The sequence below is a fragment of the Carcharhinus amblyrhynchos genome, chromosome 11 (genome assembly GCF_965287045.1).
Source record: "Carcharhinus amblyrhynchos chromosome 11, sCarAmb.v2.hapA, whole genome shotgun sequence".
NCBI classification, from domain to species: domain Eukaryota; kingdom Metazoa; phylum Chordata; class Chondrichthyes; order Carcharhiniformes; family Carcharhinidae; genus Carcharhinus; species Carcharhinus amblyrhynchos.
Genome location: NC_137334.1, coordinates 3848658 through 3864300, shown reverse-complemented (window position 1 = coordinate 3864300; position 15643 = coordinate 3848658). Strand labels below are relative to the sequence as shown.

The following is a 15643-nucleotide window of genomic DNA, read 5'->3' as shown; positions in this document are numbered from 1 at the left end:
TGTTTCTAAATTCCTGTCTGATCTGGCCTCTCCTTACCTTTGTAACCAATTCCAACACTGTAATCCTCCAAGATCTCTGCACTTCTTCAATTGTTTGCAAATCCCTCCAGCATTGGCATCTGTGTCCCCAGCTGCTGAGGATCTGAGCTCTGGAATTCCTTCTGTAAATCTCTCTGCCTTTCTTTTTTCCATTGGGATGCACCTTAAAAGCTACCTTTGGACCAAGATTTTGGCACAGTCTCTGGCAGAGCAAGGTTCTTTCTGTGCAGGAGAGTTGATCTTTTTGTGTTTCTTGCAGTCCCTTTACTAAAATTCACACCAAGTTGCTCCAAATGCCTGACCGGTATAATATGATTCACTCCACAGGAAGGAAAACCAGCTCACTAAAGCGTTGCTGCCATTTGACTGCATCTTTCAAACCACAACACTTCTTTTTTAGAAACAAATTTTAAAAGGTAAAGTGGCTTCAGAGAAGGTCAAACTATCTGGCAGGGTGGCGAATGGCACAGCACACTAAAAATGTAACTAACCAAGATCTGCTGAAATTTAGAATGAAATATATGGGACAATTTGGCAGGTTCCATCCAGTTTTAGACCCAGCTTGCCACACAAGATTCCATACAATTGCACAAAACCATTTATTGTCTGTAATATTCTGCAGGGTGTTTTGCCTTACTATTTAATCGGTGCTTACTGACACTTAACAAGCACAAGTCCCATTAACAGATAACCTGTGCGTTATGCTTCTCTTCTCTACACCATTCATTTCCTCAAATTATTAACTTCAATAATGTGATAACTATTGCATTAGCACAAGCACACCAAATTGCCTTATGTTAATACAGCTTTAACACATGCTAACTTAGATGCACAGACTAATGTATAAAAAGGATTCCATCAGTTTTATGTTGGTGAAATTTCCATACCAATTAATATTAAACAGTCAATCATCGCAATTTAGTTAGCTTAACGTGAAAATAAAGTTAAAGTTTATTTATTAGTCACAAGCAGGCTAACATTAACACTGCAATGAAGTTACTGTGAAAATCCCCCAGTCGCCACAATCTGGCGCCTGTTTGGGTACATTGAGGGAGAGTTTAGTACGGCCAATGCACCTGACCAGCACGTCTTTCGGACTGAGAGAGAAAACCGGAACACCCGGAGCAAACCCACGCAGACATGAGCAGAATGTGCAGACTCCACACAGACAGTGACCCAAGCTGGGAATCAAACCCTAGCACTGTGGGGCAAGAATGCCAACCACTGTGCCACATGCAAATATGAAATCAAATTTGTGAACTGTATTCTACAAGATATCAAAACTGAACATACGCAGATGCTCAGAAAGAATGCCGTGCTTTAATAGTAAGATAGGTGGAGGATTTACTTACAAGAACAGCAAAGACCTTGTTTTCTAACACCCAACAGCATATTCAGACAGAAGTTGCAGTATGCAGGCTTGTTGAAGTGTTTTAATCGCCAAACATGTTGCCCATCATCTTTCACATTCTGCAGTGAAAGAAAGCGTACACAATGAAAACAAATAGTAACTTCACTGAAATATTTCCTTTTCTTATTCCCTGTCTCTATCATACAATAGCACAGCTCTGAAAGAGGCCATTCACATCACTGAGTCTGTGTCGCCTCTTCTGAAAAGCAATCCAATTAGTTCCACTGTTCTGCTTTATCACCATACTCCTGCTGTATTTTCTCCTTCAAGTATTTATCCAATTCCCTTCTGCAAACTAGAATTTAAACTATTTCCATCACCCAATCGGGTGGTGAATTCCAAATTCTAACCGTGTATTTCATGACAATTTTTTTTCACATCATCTTTGGTTCTTTTGCCAATCACACCTTAAATCTGTGCCATCTACTTTTGTGCTCTAAGCAGCACAAGATCAGCTTTTGGTCTAACTAAATCCCCCATCCTTAAAACCATTCTAGTAAATCCCTTCCCAGGAGCAGTGTGAAGCATCGCTGTGAGGCAGACCGGGTGGGGGGGGGGGGGGGGGCGAGGTGGCGGTGCTGCACCGTGCCACCCCACATGCCTTATATATGTAAATTATGTAGATATTGGTATTTCAACATTTGCTGCTGATACCAAACATTGGGGAAGAGGGCAGCTGATATCACTCAGCTACAGCTGGACATTGATAAGTAGAATGGGAGGCACATGGCAAATGGAATTTAATACAGAGAAGTGTGAGGTGATGCATTTTGGCAGAGAGGGACATGTGTTCAACGTAATGAGGATTACTTACCACAGTTATATAAATGGCCAAGAAACATCACTAGTTTTTAGCAGTATTCTCACTGATAGAATAAAATTACTTGTACTATACCGAAAACTTCAGTAGATGGTTAGATCAAGTCATTCTCCAGTACCACAAGTTGTCACGGACATATCAGTGGTACGTGTGTTTAAAAATCTACTCCTAAATAACACAATGTTTTACTGATGAATGCTCAGAGCCCTCTACTTACTGTCTCCATGCCAAGGAGGACAAGTAATGGAATGGTCGTTATTCCTCCTCTGATCCACTCTTCCAGCGTAACTGTACCATCATGATCATAGTCTATTTCCTCCATCATCTCCATTAGAATCTGCAGTGTAACAAATGAACATATAATCTCCTAATGCAAAGAGACTTTCCTTAAACATGTACTCTGCACACTTTGAAATAAATACTAAAGATTAGCATTAAAGCACTTACTGTTCTCATTAAAAGTTACAAGGTAAGCTAATGTAACTCTTTCTATAACCATTCCAAGATATTTATCAAAGGTGAATAATTGGTGGGCACAGATAAAGGGGCTTGATGACCAAAGGCACAGTGGTCAGATTTAAATCTAGTGAAGACTTTTGGGGAAGGGGAGAGAGGCAACGAGGTAAAAGGATTCTAGGGTGCAAGGTGAGATAGCTGAAGATGCTACCATCAAAGGGTGAAGGAAATGAGAGGGGTTGCACAAGAAGTTGAGATGTAGAAACAGAGGGCATGAGCTGACAAATAAGAGTGAAGGAACTGAAGATGCGGGGAGTGGGTGGGAGGGGCGGGGAGTGGGAGGTGTTAGTGGACAAGGGCTGTGGAGAGATTCGTATACAAGAATGAGGATTGGATGCCAATGGCGGTCAGTGATAATAGGAACAAGTGAGCTAGATTTAGGGTGCTACATGATGGAGATGTGGCAATTGAGATGAGTTAGTGTTTGGAGGATGGAGTCTCGGAGAACATTAGGAGGAGTGGAAACCAGAGATGAAGATGTGGATCAGAGAAATGGAAGGCAAAATAATGGGGGTGAAAATCAAATGGATATGATATAGAGCTTTAAGCTTTCAGGTAGGATGCTGAGAGTGAACACAATTGAGTTGAATCTGAAACATACATAGAAAATAGGAGGAGGCCATTTGGCCCTTTGAACCTGCTCCACCGCTCATTATGATTACGGCTGATTATCAAATTCAACATCCTGATCTGTTCTTTCTTCCCATATCTCATGACCCCTTCAGCCCCAAGAGCTACATCTAATTATTTCTTGAAATCAGACCACATTTTAACCTCAACCTTTCTGTGGTAGTGAATTCCACACATTCACCATCCTCTGGGTGAAGATATTTCTCCTCACCTCAGTCCTAAAAAGTTTACCCCTTATCCTTAACCTATGACCCTAGTTCAGGGTATTCCCATTGGGAACGTTCTTTCTGAATCCACCCTGTCTAATCCTGCAGGAATTTTATAAGTTTCTATGAACTTTCCTTTCCCTCTTTGAAACTCCAGTGAATATAATCATGGCGTCTCAGTGGCGAGCACTGCTGCCTCACAGCGCCAGGGACCTGAATAACTGTCTGTGGGGTTTGCATGTTCTTCCTGTGGATGCTTGTGTTTCCTCTGGGTGCTCCAGTTTCCTCCCACAGTCCAAAGATGTGTGGGTTAGGTTGATACGGAATGCTAAATTGGCCCTAGTGTCAGGGTGATCAGCAGGTTAAATACTTGGGGCTCCAGGGATAAAGCCTGGGTGGGATTGTTGTCAGTGCAGGCTCAATGGGCCGAATGGCCTCCTTCTGACTGTAGGGATTCCATGGTTCTATGATCCTAAACTTAACCGACTAAAGCCTCTCCTAACATGATAGCCCTGACATCCCAGCAATCAGCCTGGTACATCTTCGCTTCATTCCCTCTATAGCAAGAACATCCTTCCTTGGGTAAGGGCATCAAAACTGCACACAATACTCCCGGTATAACCTCATCAACGCCCTCTCTAATTGCAGTAAAACATCCCTTTTCCTGTATTCGAATCCTCTCGCTACTAAGGCCATCATGCCATTTTTCTTCTTTACTGCCTGCTGTACCTGCACGTTTTCTTTCAGCGACTGATGCACAAGGACACCAAGGTCTCGCTGGGTATCCACCTCTCTCAGTTTACAAATAATAATCTGTCTTCCTACTTTTGCTACTGAAGTGGATAACCTCCCACTTATCCACATTTTACTGCATCTGTCATGCAGATGCCCACTCACTCAGCCTGTCCAAATCATGTTGAAACATCTCTGCATCCTCCTCACAGCTCACCCTGCTACCCAACTTTGTATCATCTGCAAATTTGGAGATTATACATTCAGTCCCCTCTTCCAAATCATTTATTTACAGTGTGAACAGTTGAGTCCTAGCACAGATTCCTGTGGCACTGCACTAGCTGCTGCCTGCCAATCAGAAAGATATCCAATTATTCCATCGCTTTGCTTCCTGTTTGCTAACCAGCTTTCCATCCACCTTGAGACAGTACCCTTAATCCCATGAGCTTTAATTTGACGTAGTAATCTGCTGTGTGAGACCTTGTCAAAAACCTGCTGAAAATCTAAATAAACCACATCTACTGGTCCTCCCTAGTCAACTCTACTCGTTACATCTTCAAAGAATTCTGGTACATTTGTCAAACATAGTTTCCCTTTCGTAAACCCATGCTGACTTTGAATGAGCTACAGCAAGGATATGGAGAATGTGCAGCATCTTTGGCAGGGCTAAAAGATATTGTTCTAGCCCTGGAATCAGAAAATTCCAAAACCCACGATTGCAGTACAGAAGCAAATCATTTGGCCGAGTAGATCCAGGCTGGCTCTCTACAAGAGCATTTAGCTATAGCCCCACTCCCCCGTCCCTCCCATTTCATCTGCAATTGTTTTTAGCTTCAGGTTTAGATGCTTATCTAATTTCCCTTCTGAAAGCCACAATCGAGCCTGCCTCCATCTCTCTCAGGCAGTTCATTCTTAATTACAAGATGGAACTCTGGTGAGATGACTGCAGAGTTGGGTGAAAAGGAAGCAATCCAGTGTTTTACACGGGAATGCAAAAGCAAAGTCTGGGTAGAAATAGGAGTGGACCGAGGCAGTAGAAGGTTAGCTTCCTGAGGAAAGGCGGATGACTAAAGTTTTGAAGCAGGCGGAAGAGTGCATGTGTCTAAAAGCACAGAACCAGTTAGGTCAGAAGTCAGTTTTTGATAGGGAGGAGGAAATAATGTGAGTTTTCACGGTGCACATTTCCCGTGAAATGAAGGTCATGACAGTGTGGGGTGGGGTGGAAGTTGAGTGAGGATTGGAGAGCGGTGAAATTGAGGGAAATTGGGGAGGGGGTGCAAGGGGAAATTTAAGGAAAGGTCACATATTAAGCTGATCTTTATCTTTGTCCTGCCTGTGACTGTAACATGACATTTTGCACCCTATCCTTTCCTGCTCCCCTATGTACTCTATGAACAGTATGCTTTGTCTATACAGGGCACAAGATACAATACTTTTCACTGCATTCCAATACATGTGACAATAATAAATCAAATCAAAGCAATGAGAATGAGGGCATAGCTTCTTGCAAACTCTAACCAAATAGATCTTTGTGAAGAAATTTCCACTATAAATAACTGTACTTACCGTCAGCATACAATTTACATACTGTACACCGATGCATGCAATACATAATTTAGGCCACACAATATGTGAAATCATTGATTTTTTTTTCTCTCGTAACTGTTTTCCAATTATTTTAGAAAGCTTTATTAATGTGGATGTGGAAGGAGCTCTGGTGAAATTATAAATGCAATGCGGCCAAAAAAACAACGAAAGGCCAGAAACAACTAAATTCCCAAACAATTGCTTTGTAAGTAGCGTACTTTATAATAAACAGGAGCCATGTGGCACCATGTTGTATCTGACATTTTAAATTAACTTTGTCCTATTGATTTGTGGGCACACTACCAGTGGCTATTAAAGGCATAAATCCAATAGAAATAACAAATATGCATGCAATTTCTGAGAAACATAATGCGAAGTTTGCAGAGCGGTTAGTTAGCGGGATAAAACATGGTTTTTAAATATTTGACAATGATGCATATTCATACCATCAAACTATCATGAGCTGCAGTCAAAATTTCACTTGTTTAATAAAACAATTCTGCTTCAATGCAACACTTACCGGCCTGAGCTCAGTGGCATCCCATTCCAGATATTCTGCTACGTGGACCATTTGGTTAATGATACGGTCTAATTCCTGAAGTGAAAAGAAACATAGAAGTTAAGCAACTGGCCATTTATCTTTTGCTTGCAAGGACACTGTGGGTTTTGTTTTACTAGCCCAGGCTGGGAGGCGGAGGCCTCTTAAATCCACATTGGAAGGCATCAAATGGTGGGATTAGCAACACTGTGACTAGCAGCCAACCATACAGCCACTTCCAGCCCTCACCAGGATTTAACCAGTACACGGGCCAACCATCTCGCAAAAAAAACCACAGTGGCCTCCTAACAGGTTCCCAGGGTGGGATGAGAGGGATGGGGAGTGGGGGGGGGGTCGGACGGACATAAAACCATAAGATAATAGGAGCAGAATTAGGCCACTCGGCCCATCGAGTCTGCTCCACCATTCAATCATGGCTGATATTTTTCTCATCCCCATTCTCCTGCCTTTTCCCCATATCCCCTGATCCCCTTATTAATCAAGAACCTATCTATCTCTGTCTTAAAGACACTCAATGACCCGGCCTCCACAGCCTTCTGCGGCAAAGAGTTCCACAGATTCACCACTCTCTGGCTGAAGAAATTTTGATGTGGAGACGCCGGCGTCGGACTGGGGTAAACACAGAAAGAGGTCTCACAACAACAGGTTAAAGTCCAACAGGTTTATTTGGTAGAAAAAGCCACTAGCTTTCGAGTCTCTGACTGTTCGTCAGGAGAGTGGAGAGGAATTCTCCTCATCTCTGTTTTAAAGGATCGTACCTTTAGCCTGAGGTTGTGCCCTCTGTTTCTAGTTTGTCCTACCAGTGGAAACATTCTCTCCACGTCCACTCTCTCCGGGCCTCGCAGTGTCCTGCAAGTTTCAATAACAACAACCGCGCCCCCCCCCACAATCCTTCTAAACTCTAACGAGTACAGACCCAGAGTCCTCAACAGTTCCTCATACGACAAGCCCTTCATTTCAGGGATCATTCTTGTGAACCTACCCTGGACCCTTTCCAAAGCCAGCCCATCCTTCATGAGATAATGGGGCCTACAACTGCTCACTATACTCCATATGCGGTCTGACCAGAGCCTTATACAGCCTCGGAAGTACATTCTCTTTAAAACAATATTGAAGCTTACGATATTTAATTACTGCAGGAAAAACCGTGCGGAAACCATGAAATTGCTCATGACTATTGATGCTTCTGCTGCAACATTCAGGTGATACATGGACTTTGAAAAGTAAGAGGCATTATTTCAGTTGGGTAGACGAGTTTCAAGGAACGTGACTGCAAACTATTAAATAAAAAGACTTACTGAGCTGTCCAGAACACCATTTCCATCTGTGTCATAGAGTCGAAACATAACTGTCAAAAAATAAATATTAGAAAGTGAATAATGATACACTCCAACACCGAACCTCAAATATTAATTATTTTTATGAGCTGAATATTGCCTTTTAAAAAGGATTTAGACAGCTACATAGGTAAGATTGGTATAACGGGATATTGGCCAACTGTGGGCGATTAGTGGTAAAAACTGAGCGGCATGGACAAGTTGGGCTGTTTCCATGCTATAAACATCTCTGACCTTATGACTATATTCCCTGGAACTATCACCTGGTCAACCATCACCCATTGTCAATGTGCACAATAATGCACGTCTACTTTTATAGTCATGTTATGTGTAATGTTAATGCAGACATTTGGCGATTTCCTGAATACGGTTACAAACATTTTTCTTTAATGCTAACATACAGGGAATGCAGGAATGTACTTCAATAAGACACGCTTAAATCCTTCGTGTTAATAAATTGATAAAGTTCACAAAATATCTTATCTGTAAACACGCTTTAAAATTAGGCAGCACAGTGGTTAGCGCTGCTGCCACGCAGTGCCAAGGATCTGGGTTCGATTCCAGCCTTGACTGACTTTGGTAAATTTGGGCGGACAGCTCATTAATTCAAATTAAACGCATGTAAATGCATTTCGGGTGCGGTTCGAATCGTGGCCATTTTTGGGCCTTGATAAAGTGGGCATCTGCGTGGACGTGGGTGCAGGTCGCGTTCATCGCCTCACGCCCAACTTTACCAAGTCTTCACGCCCGAAAACAGGGGTGATACAATGTCGGGCCAATGACTTCAATAATTCTTCAATTGCATGGACTGTACAAACGTTTGGTGGTAAGCATGTAGTAGTCCTAACACTTGTGTATTTTTTTCCCCTGGTGCCATCTTATTGACAGGAGGCAGCATCCCCACTGAACATACTGGAAAACACATCTGAAGTCTCAGCTGTTGACTGGAACCCAAACAGTCCATTGTGAAGGAAGGTACTGACTTTCAAAGCGAGCCCTCTTTCATTCATTAGTAAATCAAGAGTGGAGGGCCAAGTCACTGTTGCAGCACACAACTAAACTCAAAATAATCATTTATTGTGAGGGAAATTGAATACAGAAGTAGGGAGGTTATATGCCTCAGTTGTAAACAGCATTAGTGGGACCACATTTACAATAGTGTACACTATTAGCCATCCTACTTAAGGAAGGTTGTACATACATTGGAAACAGTTCAGTGAAGATGTACCAGACTAATATCTGCACTGGGTGGATTGGACAGGTTAGGCTTGTATCCACCAGACTTTATAAGACTAAGAGACAACTGGACTGAAGCACACAAAATCCTGAGGAGTTCTGATAGGATGGAAGTGGAGATGATGCTTCTTTTTATGGGAGAATCTAGGACTCGGGGTCACTGTATAAAACTAAGGGGTCACCCATTTAAAACAGAGATTAGGCAAGTTATTTTCGCTTAGATAGTCATGAGTATTTATTTGGAACACTCTTCTTAAAACTTAGTGGAAGTGAATATTTTCAAAAGGTGGATAGATTTTTCGTAAGCAAGGGGGTGAAAGATTATTGGGGATGGGCGGGATATAGATTCAACCATGATCTTATTAAATGGCCTACTCCCGCTCCTTGTTCATATGTAATTAACAATGATAACCTTTGCCAGTGAAATGTAGTCCAATGACGCAACACCTCAAACGTTCAGCAAGTTTGCCCTGATGCAACAAACTACACTCCATATGGCAGGCAAAAATAGTTAAAAATCAAAATAATTATTGCAAAAGTGTTTAATTTGCAGATAGTATATAATTAAAACAGTACAGACATTACACCACTCGTTTGAGTGGACTAATAAATCAAATCATGTCTACTCCATCCTCTATTTCTGTATCCCTGGGGATAAATACAGTGATGTGGAGATGCCGGTGTTGGACTGGGGTAGACACAGTGAGAAGTCTCACAACACCAGGTTAAAGGTTTATTTGGTAGCAAACGTCGAAAGCTAGTGGCATTTGCTACCAAATTAACCTGTTGGACTTTAACCTGGTGTTGAGAGACTTCTTACTATAAATACAGTGCAAATTGGTTTCAGTCTTTTTGAAGGCTGCAAGATTTCTTCATCAAGTAACGAAACTGACACTTCGTTTATCCACAGACCATTACAAATTTCTGAAAGGTGTTATAGACTCACCTATTTCGCTACATCTACTTCTAATGTTTAGCAGTTGTAAAAGCAACATCATTTTTATATCCATCATGAATGTTCACACATTCTCAAAGTTGTTAATTATCATATGCATTGAAATTAGCTATTTTTTGTGGCCAAAAAGTTTTTTTTTAAACTTCTTCCTTATCTGACTTACACCTTAGTGCATGTAGTCTGGATATTTGGCTACGTATCTATTGCCACCACTGGATCCACAGCAATTAACGGAGACGTTTAATGGTCAAGAGTGATAAGTGAAGTTGACTTTTAAGAATGTTTTCGTGCTTAAGGAGTTTAATTGTGTTTGAACAACATACTTCTCTCCTGCTGCTCTCTGAATTTTTTCTTAGGAACAAAGAAGATTTTAGGATTGATCGCCCTGTTGGCCACCAAATATATGGGCGAACAATGAACCTGTGGGTTATTAACCTTAAGACTTAAAGATTGTCTGGTGATGAAAAGCCCTAGATGATCAAATTGCCCTCATAGATCAATCTTTTTGGTTGCATATTTATTGTCCTCAGGATCCGGACAGCTCCTTCACATCACAATAATTCTGTAAGCAGTGCTGCAATTGTAGCCTGGCCAAGACACTTTATATGTTCAGCAAATATTTGTCATAACTCATCCCGTCCATTCTGCTTATTGCCACATTGATTCGTTGCTCTATGTCTAATCGGCACAAAGAACACCCTAGTCACTCTGTCAACTTCCCTCTCAGTAAGTTCTATTTCATCCATGAATTACAGGGTTCCCATGTTCTTACTTCCAATCTGCAAAACTTTTACATTTATCAATGTTGAACTTCAGATGTCATAAATCAGCTCAGGATTTTGCAATATCTTCTGGTTGCTGGGTTATATCCTCAGAATGCACAGTTCTTGTAGCCTGGCAACATCTGGGAATTTAATTGCATTAGGACTGCAATTTCAAAGTACTTGTTACTAGGGGAAGAGGGATTCCAGCACCACATTTGGGTATCTTATTCAAATCCACTTCCTTTTATGACTCTATGGTATGTTACTGGATCTGGTTATTTCAGGAGCAAATTCAAAACAAATCTATAGAAACATTTCATGCAGTGAATGGTAAATCTATGGAACAGACTCCTTGGGGAGACGATGGAAGCAGTTAGCAATGATGCGTCAAAGGCAAATTAATCGATTTATTTTATGTATATAACAACATTTTGAGAAACAATCCATGAGTAACTTGAAGCATGATGTAAGGGTAATATGTCTTTGAAGCCACGATTAACCTAAATTTTCACCACTGGTGTTTTCTCCATCTCATGTCTGAGACTAATTAATACAGATTGGTCAACAACTCCATTATCATGGCATCAAATGACCACCACGATTGTAGAAGGGAAACGAGAAGGACCCTGGTCTATTTTTTGTACATCAATTCTTACATTCCTATGTTTCTCATAGCAGGGATAACCCATTCTTTTAGATATATATGCAGGAAATTCATTTTCTGAAAAAAAAAATCAAATGGAGATAATAACTGATTTGCAATGAAGCAACTCAAACCTTGAATTAAAGCTACCCTTATCCAGAACTCCCAGATTAAAATGATGTTGATTGAAAGAGTGTCCCATAAGTTGCACGCGTGGCTATAAAGAAACATTCCTATTTAATTTTACTCAAGATAACAAGCCGCAATACTTTAATTTAATTGCTAAGCTCAAAAGTGTAAATCTTAGCTTCTGGTAACAAGTATAGAAAAATCAGCAGACATTAAATTAGACCTTTTGTTGAACAGACGTTATTATTCAAACCAATGTTGACAACTATAGACAGGTACCTAATTGCCATGTGCTACGGAGCAAAACATTTAACCTTAAAAGCAATTGTGAGCACTTCCTGATTAAGAACAACAACTCTGCAATCACACTGATGGCTAACAATCTCAGTGTGAAAATCTTATTGCAGAGTTTCATTAAGGAGAGAAAGGAAAATGGCCCGAATTTTCAGATGAGTGGCAATCACCACCGGATTGCTAGTCTGCTCCTACTTTGCTGCACCATGCCAGGTTGTGTGTTTCTGGCGATGATTCCTGATCCCAGCTTCTCCAGAAAGGGAGAGCATACCTGAAATGGAACTGGTTCTTTGTTGCATCGGGTTCTCAGGGAAAGACAAGCCAGGCCCTCTTTTTACTAAACTAGCCGCGGTACTCTGGTGAGTAAAAATGGGTAAAAGTAATGCGGGTAAGGTAAATGGGTAAAGGGAGCAGGGTGGGTGAAGTCAGCAGGTAAAAGGGGAAGGTTGGTTAAGGAAAGTGGATAAGGTGGGAAAGGGGGGGTAAGGTGGATGAAGGGCAGGGTAATAGCTGGGTAGGGTGGCAAGATCAGATCATTTCAGGTTGGCGGCAGTTGGAGGTAGTCAGGGGGAAGGATGGGATCGAGAGGGGAGCCAGGTAGTGAGGTCAGGTTGGGGACATGGAGGGGGGTGGCATGGGGTTCAATGCGAGTGATTACTCAGGAATTAGAGTAGGGATTATCAGTCTAACATTTCCTGGGTAACTATCCAGGTAAGTCAGTCAGAACTCTCCAACTTCTCCCACTCTAACTCAGAGTTGGGGACTTTCTCAGAGGGTTCCAGGGAGCTGGAGAAATTGCCCATCAGAAGTTCAAACATCCCATGGAATATTTGTGTTGGAATTTTTGAGGGGTATCAGCGTGTACGCTGAGAGGGTACACATCCAGTCTCCGACCATCTGAAGACCAGAAGATCCGAGCCACGAGGATTAAACCTGAAATCCTAGCTCCAGTTCCTCACTGATCAAGCGAAGAGATTGCACTGTGTAATACTCTTTGGTATTATTGGAGGAAAGGGTTAATTAAGAAGTCACTGACTTACATTTTGCAAATGAGTAACTATAATAATAATGCAACTTAAAATATTGGAAATCAAACATGAAGCAAAGTTGCAAGTGGCCTATACACAGTAGATGAATAATTCTTCTCAAATCTGAGTCGAGATAATGAGGTGAGGGCAGTGGGGAGTGTCGGGCTCCCATTCCTAATCGGTATTCAGTGATTCAGTGCTGAAAATCACACACGAACCGAGCAGATGTAAATTAAATTACTTTCAGTCAAAGCTCTGAAATGCACAAGCAGAAACATCTCTATCCTTTAATAAAAATACACGAGGCTCTTTCTGAGCTCCTGCAACAATTTCCCTTCCACCTTCAGACACCATTCCCTGAGAGAAAGCTGGTGATCACGGACACCTATTGGATTGGTCCATGATTATACTTGACAAAGTGCTGCAGTGGTTTGTCATTGGCTTCTGCAGTAGGGCTGACCAGGAAAGCCTCCCGCTCTTACTGCTTACTGTAAAGATTCACAGGCTGATAACCTGAAATCATCCGTGCAAGTCATCATTTCTGACCTTATGGTGGAAGGTAGACATCTGAAAGCAACTGAAGATGGTTGGGCCTAGAAGACTATTCTGATGAACTCTTACAATGATCTCTTAGTGCTGAGATAATTCGCATCCAAAGACAACCATCTTTCTTTGTCTTGACTTCAACGGTAGTCACCCTCACCTTATCACCTTCGGAATTCAGCTTTGGGTCTAGTTTTAGGCCAAGGTTGTTAGGAGATCTGGAACTGAGCATCCGGTGGCACTGAGCATTAGTGAGCAGGTTATTGGTGACCATGGTAGCATTGCCAATGACACCTGCCATGACTTTGTTGAGTGGCAATTGTTCAGATCTGATTGATCTTGTTTTTTGTGTACCGAACAATCCCAGGCAATTTCCTATATTGTTGGGCAGATGCCAGTGTTGTGGCTGTACTGGAACAACTTGACTAAGGGTATGGGTAATCCTGGAGTACATGTCCTTCAGCACTGCAGCTGAATTGCTCTCGGGGTCCATGGTTCTGCTGCATCCAGTACCTTTTGCCATTTCTTATCAGGGAATGTGAATTGATTTGACAATCTTCTCCTGAGGGTCTCAGGAGGAGGCTGAGGTGGGGATGGCTCATTCACTTGACACTTCTGGCTGAAAACGATTGCAAATGCGTCAACCTTATCTTTTGCAGTAACATGCTGGGCTCCCCCATTTTGGATGAAGATGCTTCTAGATCCTCCTCCCCCCCTACAATTGGTTGTTTAATTGCCCACCACTACTTACATGTAGAGCTTTAATCTGACCAGGTCGATATGGGGTCACTTGGCTCTGTCTATTACACACTGCTTCCACACTCTGGACATACTCTATTCCACCTCCTTCCATCACGGAAAAGATGGAGTCTGAGATCACCTACCAACAGACTCAAAAACAGCTTCTTCCCTGCTGCCATCAGACTTTTGAATGGACCTCCTTATATTAAGGTGACTTTTCTCTACACCCTAGCTATGACTGTAACACCATATTCTGCATATTTTCCTTTCCTTCTCCCTTATGTACTTTATTAACAGTATGTTTTGCCTGTACAGCACGCAAAAAACAATACTTTTCACTGTGTACCAATACATGTAACAATAATAAATCAAATCAAATCCTGCACGTGTATAGTGCTGTATTGTGGTTTCACCAGCTTGGCATCATGTTTTCAGGTATTCCTGGGCCTCGCGTGATCTCCTGCTCGTTGAACCAGGTTTGATCCTTTAGCTTGCTAATGATGAGAGGGCCACGCCTGACCATGAGGCTACAGATTGTGAAGAAATATAATTCTGCTACTGCTGATGGTCTCATGGATGCTCAGCTTTGAGCACTGACTTCATTGTTGCTGAACATCTGGAGAACCCCTTGACTTGACATCAGGTTCAAACCGAGGACAAGAAAAGGGCAATGCCACAAGAGAACATTAAGGTCTTTACGGAGAGCTTTCATTGCGGTTAGCAGCAAGCGTTGCTCAGGCGTGTATTTTTCCAGCACATAAAAACATTTCCAAAGTTATATAATTCAATTTTACTGAAATTTTTGGATTACTTTAGCTTTCAGTAGTTAAAGTAGTGGGTGGTAAAGGGATACATATTTGCAAATATTAGACATTAAAGCAAACTGCGAACAAATAACAATCCGCTGTCAAAGAAATGATGAGACTAATGACACCCACTGTTACTCACCTAAGGTACATGGATAAATGTCAAAAGCCAAACATTTTTCTTCAACTTCATCTCATCATTGACATATGGGGCAAAAGCTTGCCAAAAAAACGGTAGTTTTGTTCCTAGTGAGAAAACTGGCATGTTTCTCCCGAGCTGAGAAACTGGCTGAATCTCTCTCCAGATCTTATGACACGCTGCCTAAAAAAATCAAGGGGGCGTGCTTCACACCACCATCCAGGGGGCAGGGCCTCAACGTGCTGGCAAAACTCAACGACACTGAGATCGTGGCACTGTCATTAAAGGGCACCCTGATTAGAACAGCAATAAACCTCCCTCAGAGCCCACCAGGGAGTTCTCGGGCTCCTGCCAATCCTCCCCACCAACACCCCACCCCGCCCCCCCCCACCCCACACTCAGATACTGCACTCAAACTCCCTGCATCTCCCCCAGTTGGAGACATTCAACCCCCCTCATCCTCTCACATCCAGATCATTGCACCCCTTTTCCCCACCACCCCCAACAGTCAATGCTGGCATCCCCCTC

General features: G+C 42.1%; 1 protein-coding gene across 4 annotated transcripts in view; it reads right to left on the bottom strand.

The window, feature by feature from the left end:
• Nucleotides 1-15643, bottom strand: part of LOC145349855 (diacylglycerol kinase beta-like) — a 534763-nt gene that overhangs the window by 271949 nt on the left and 247171 nt on the right. For all 4 annotated transcript variants that reach the window (XM_080198449.1, XM_080198452.1, XM_080198451.1 and 1 more), the window contains 4 exons: nt 7799-7848; nt 6462-6536; nt 2488-2607; nt 1392-1509 (listed from right to left, as the gene is read on the bottom strand). In XM_080198449.1, coding sequence (XP_080054575.1) covers nt 1392-1509; nt 2488-2607; nt 6462-6536; nt 7799-7848 — 363 coding nt within the window. The remainder of the gene's footprint in view (nt 1-1391; nt 1510-2487; nt 2608-6461; nt 6537-7798; nt 7849-15643) is intronic.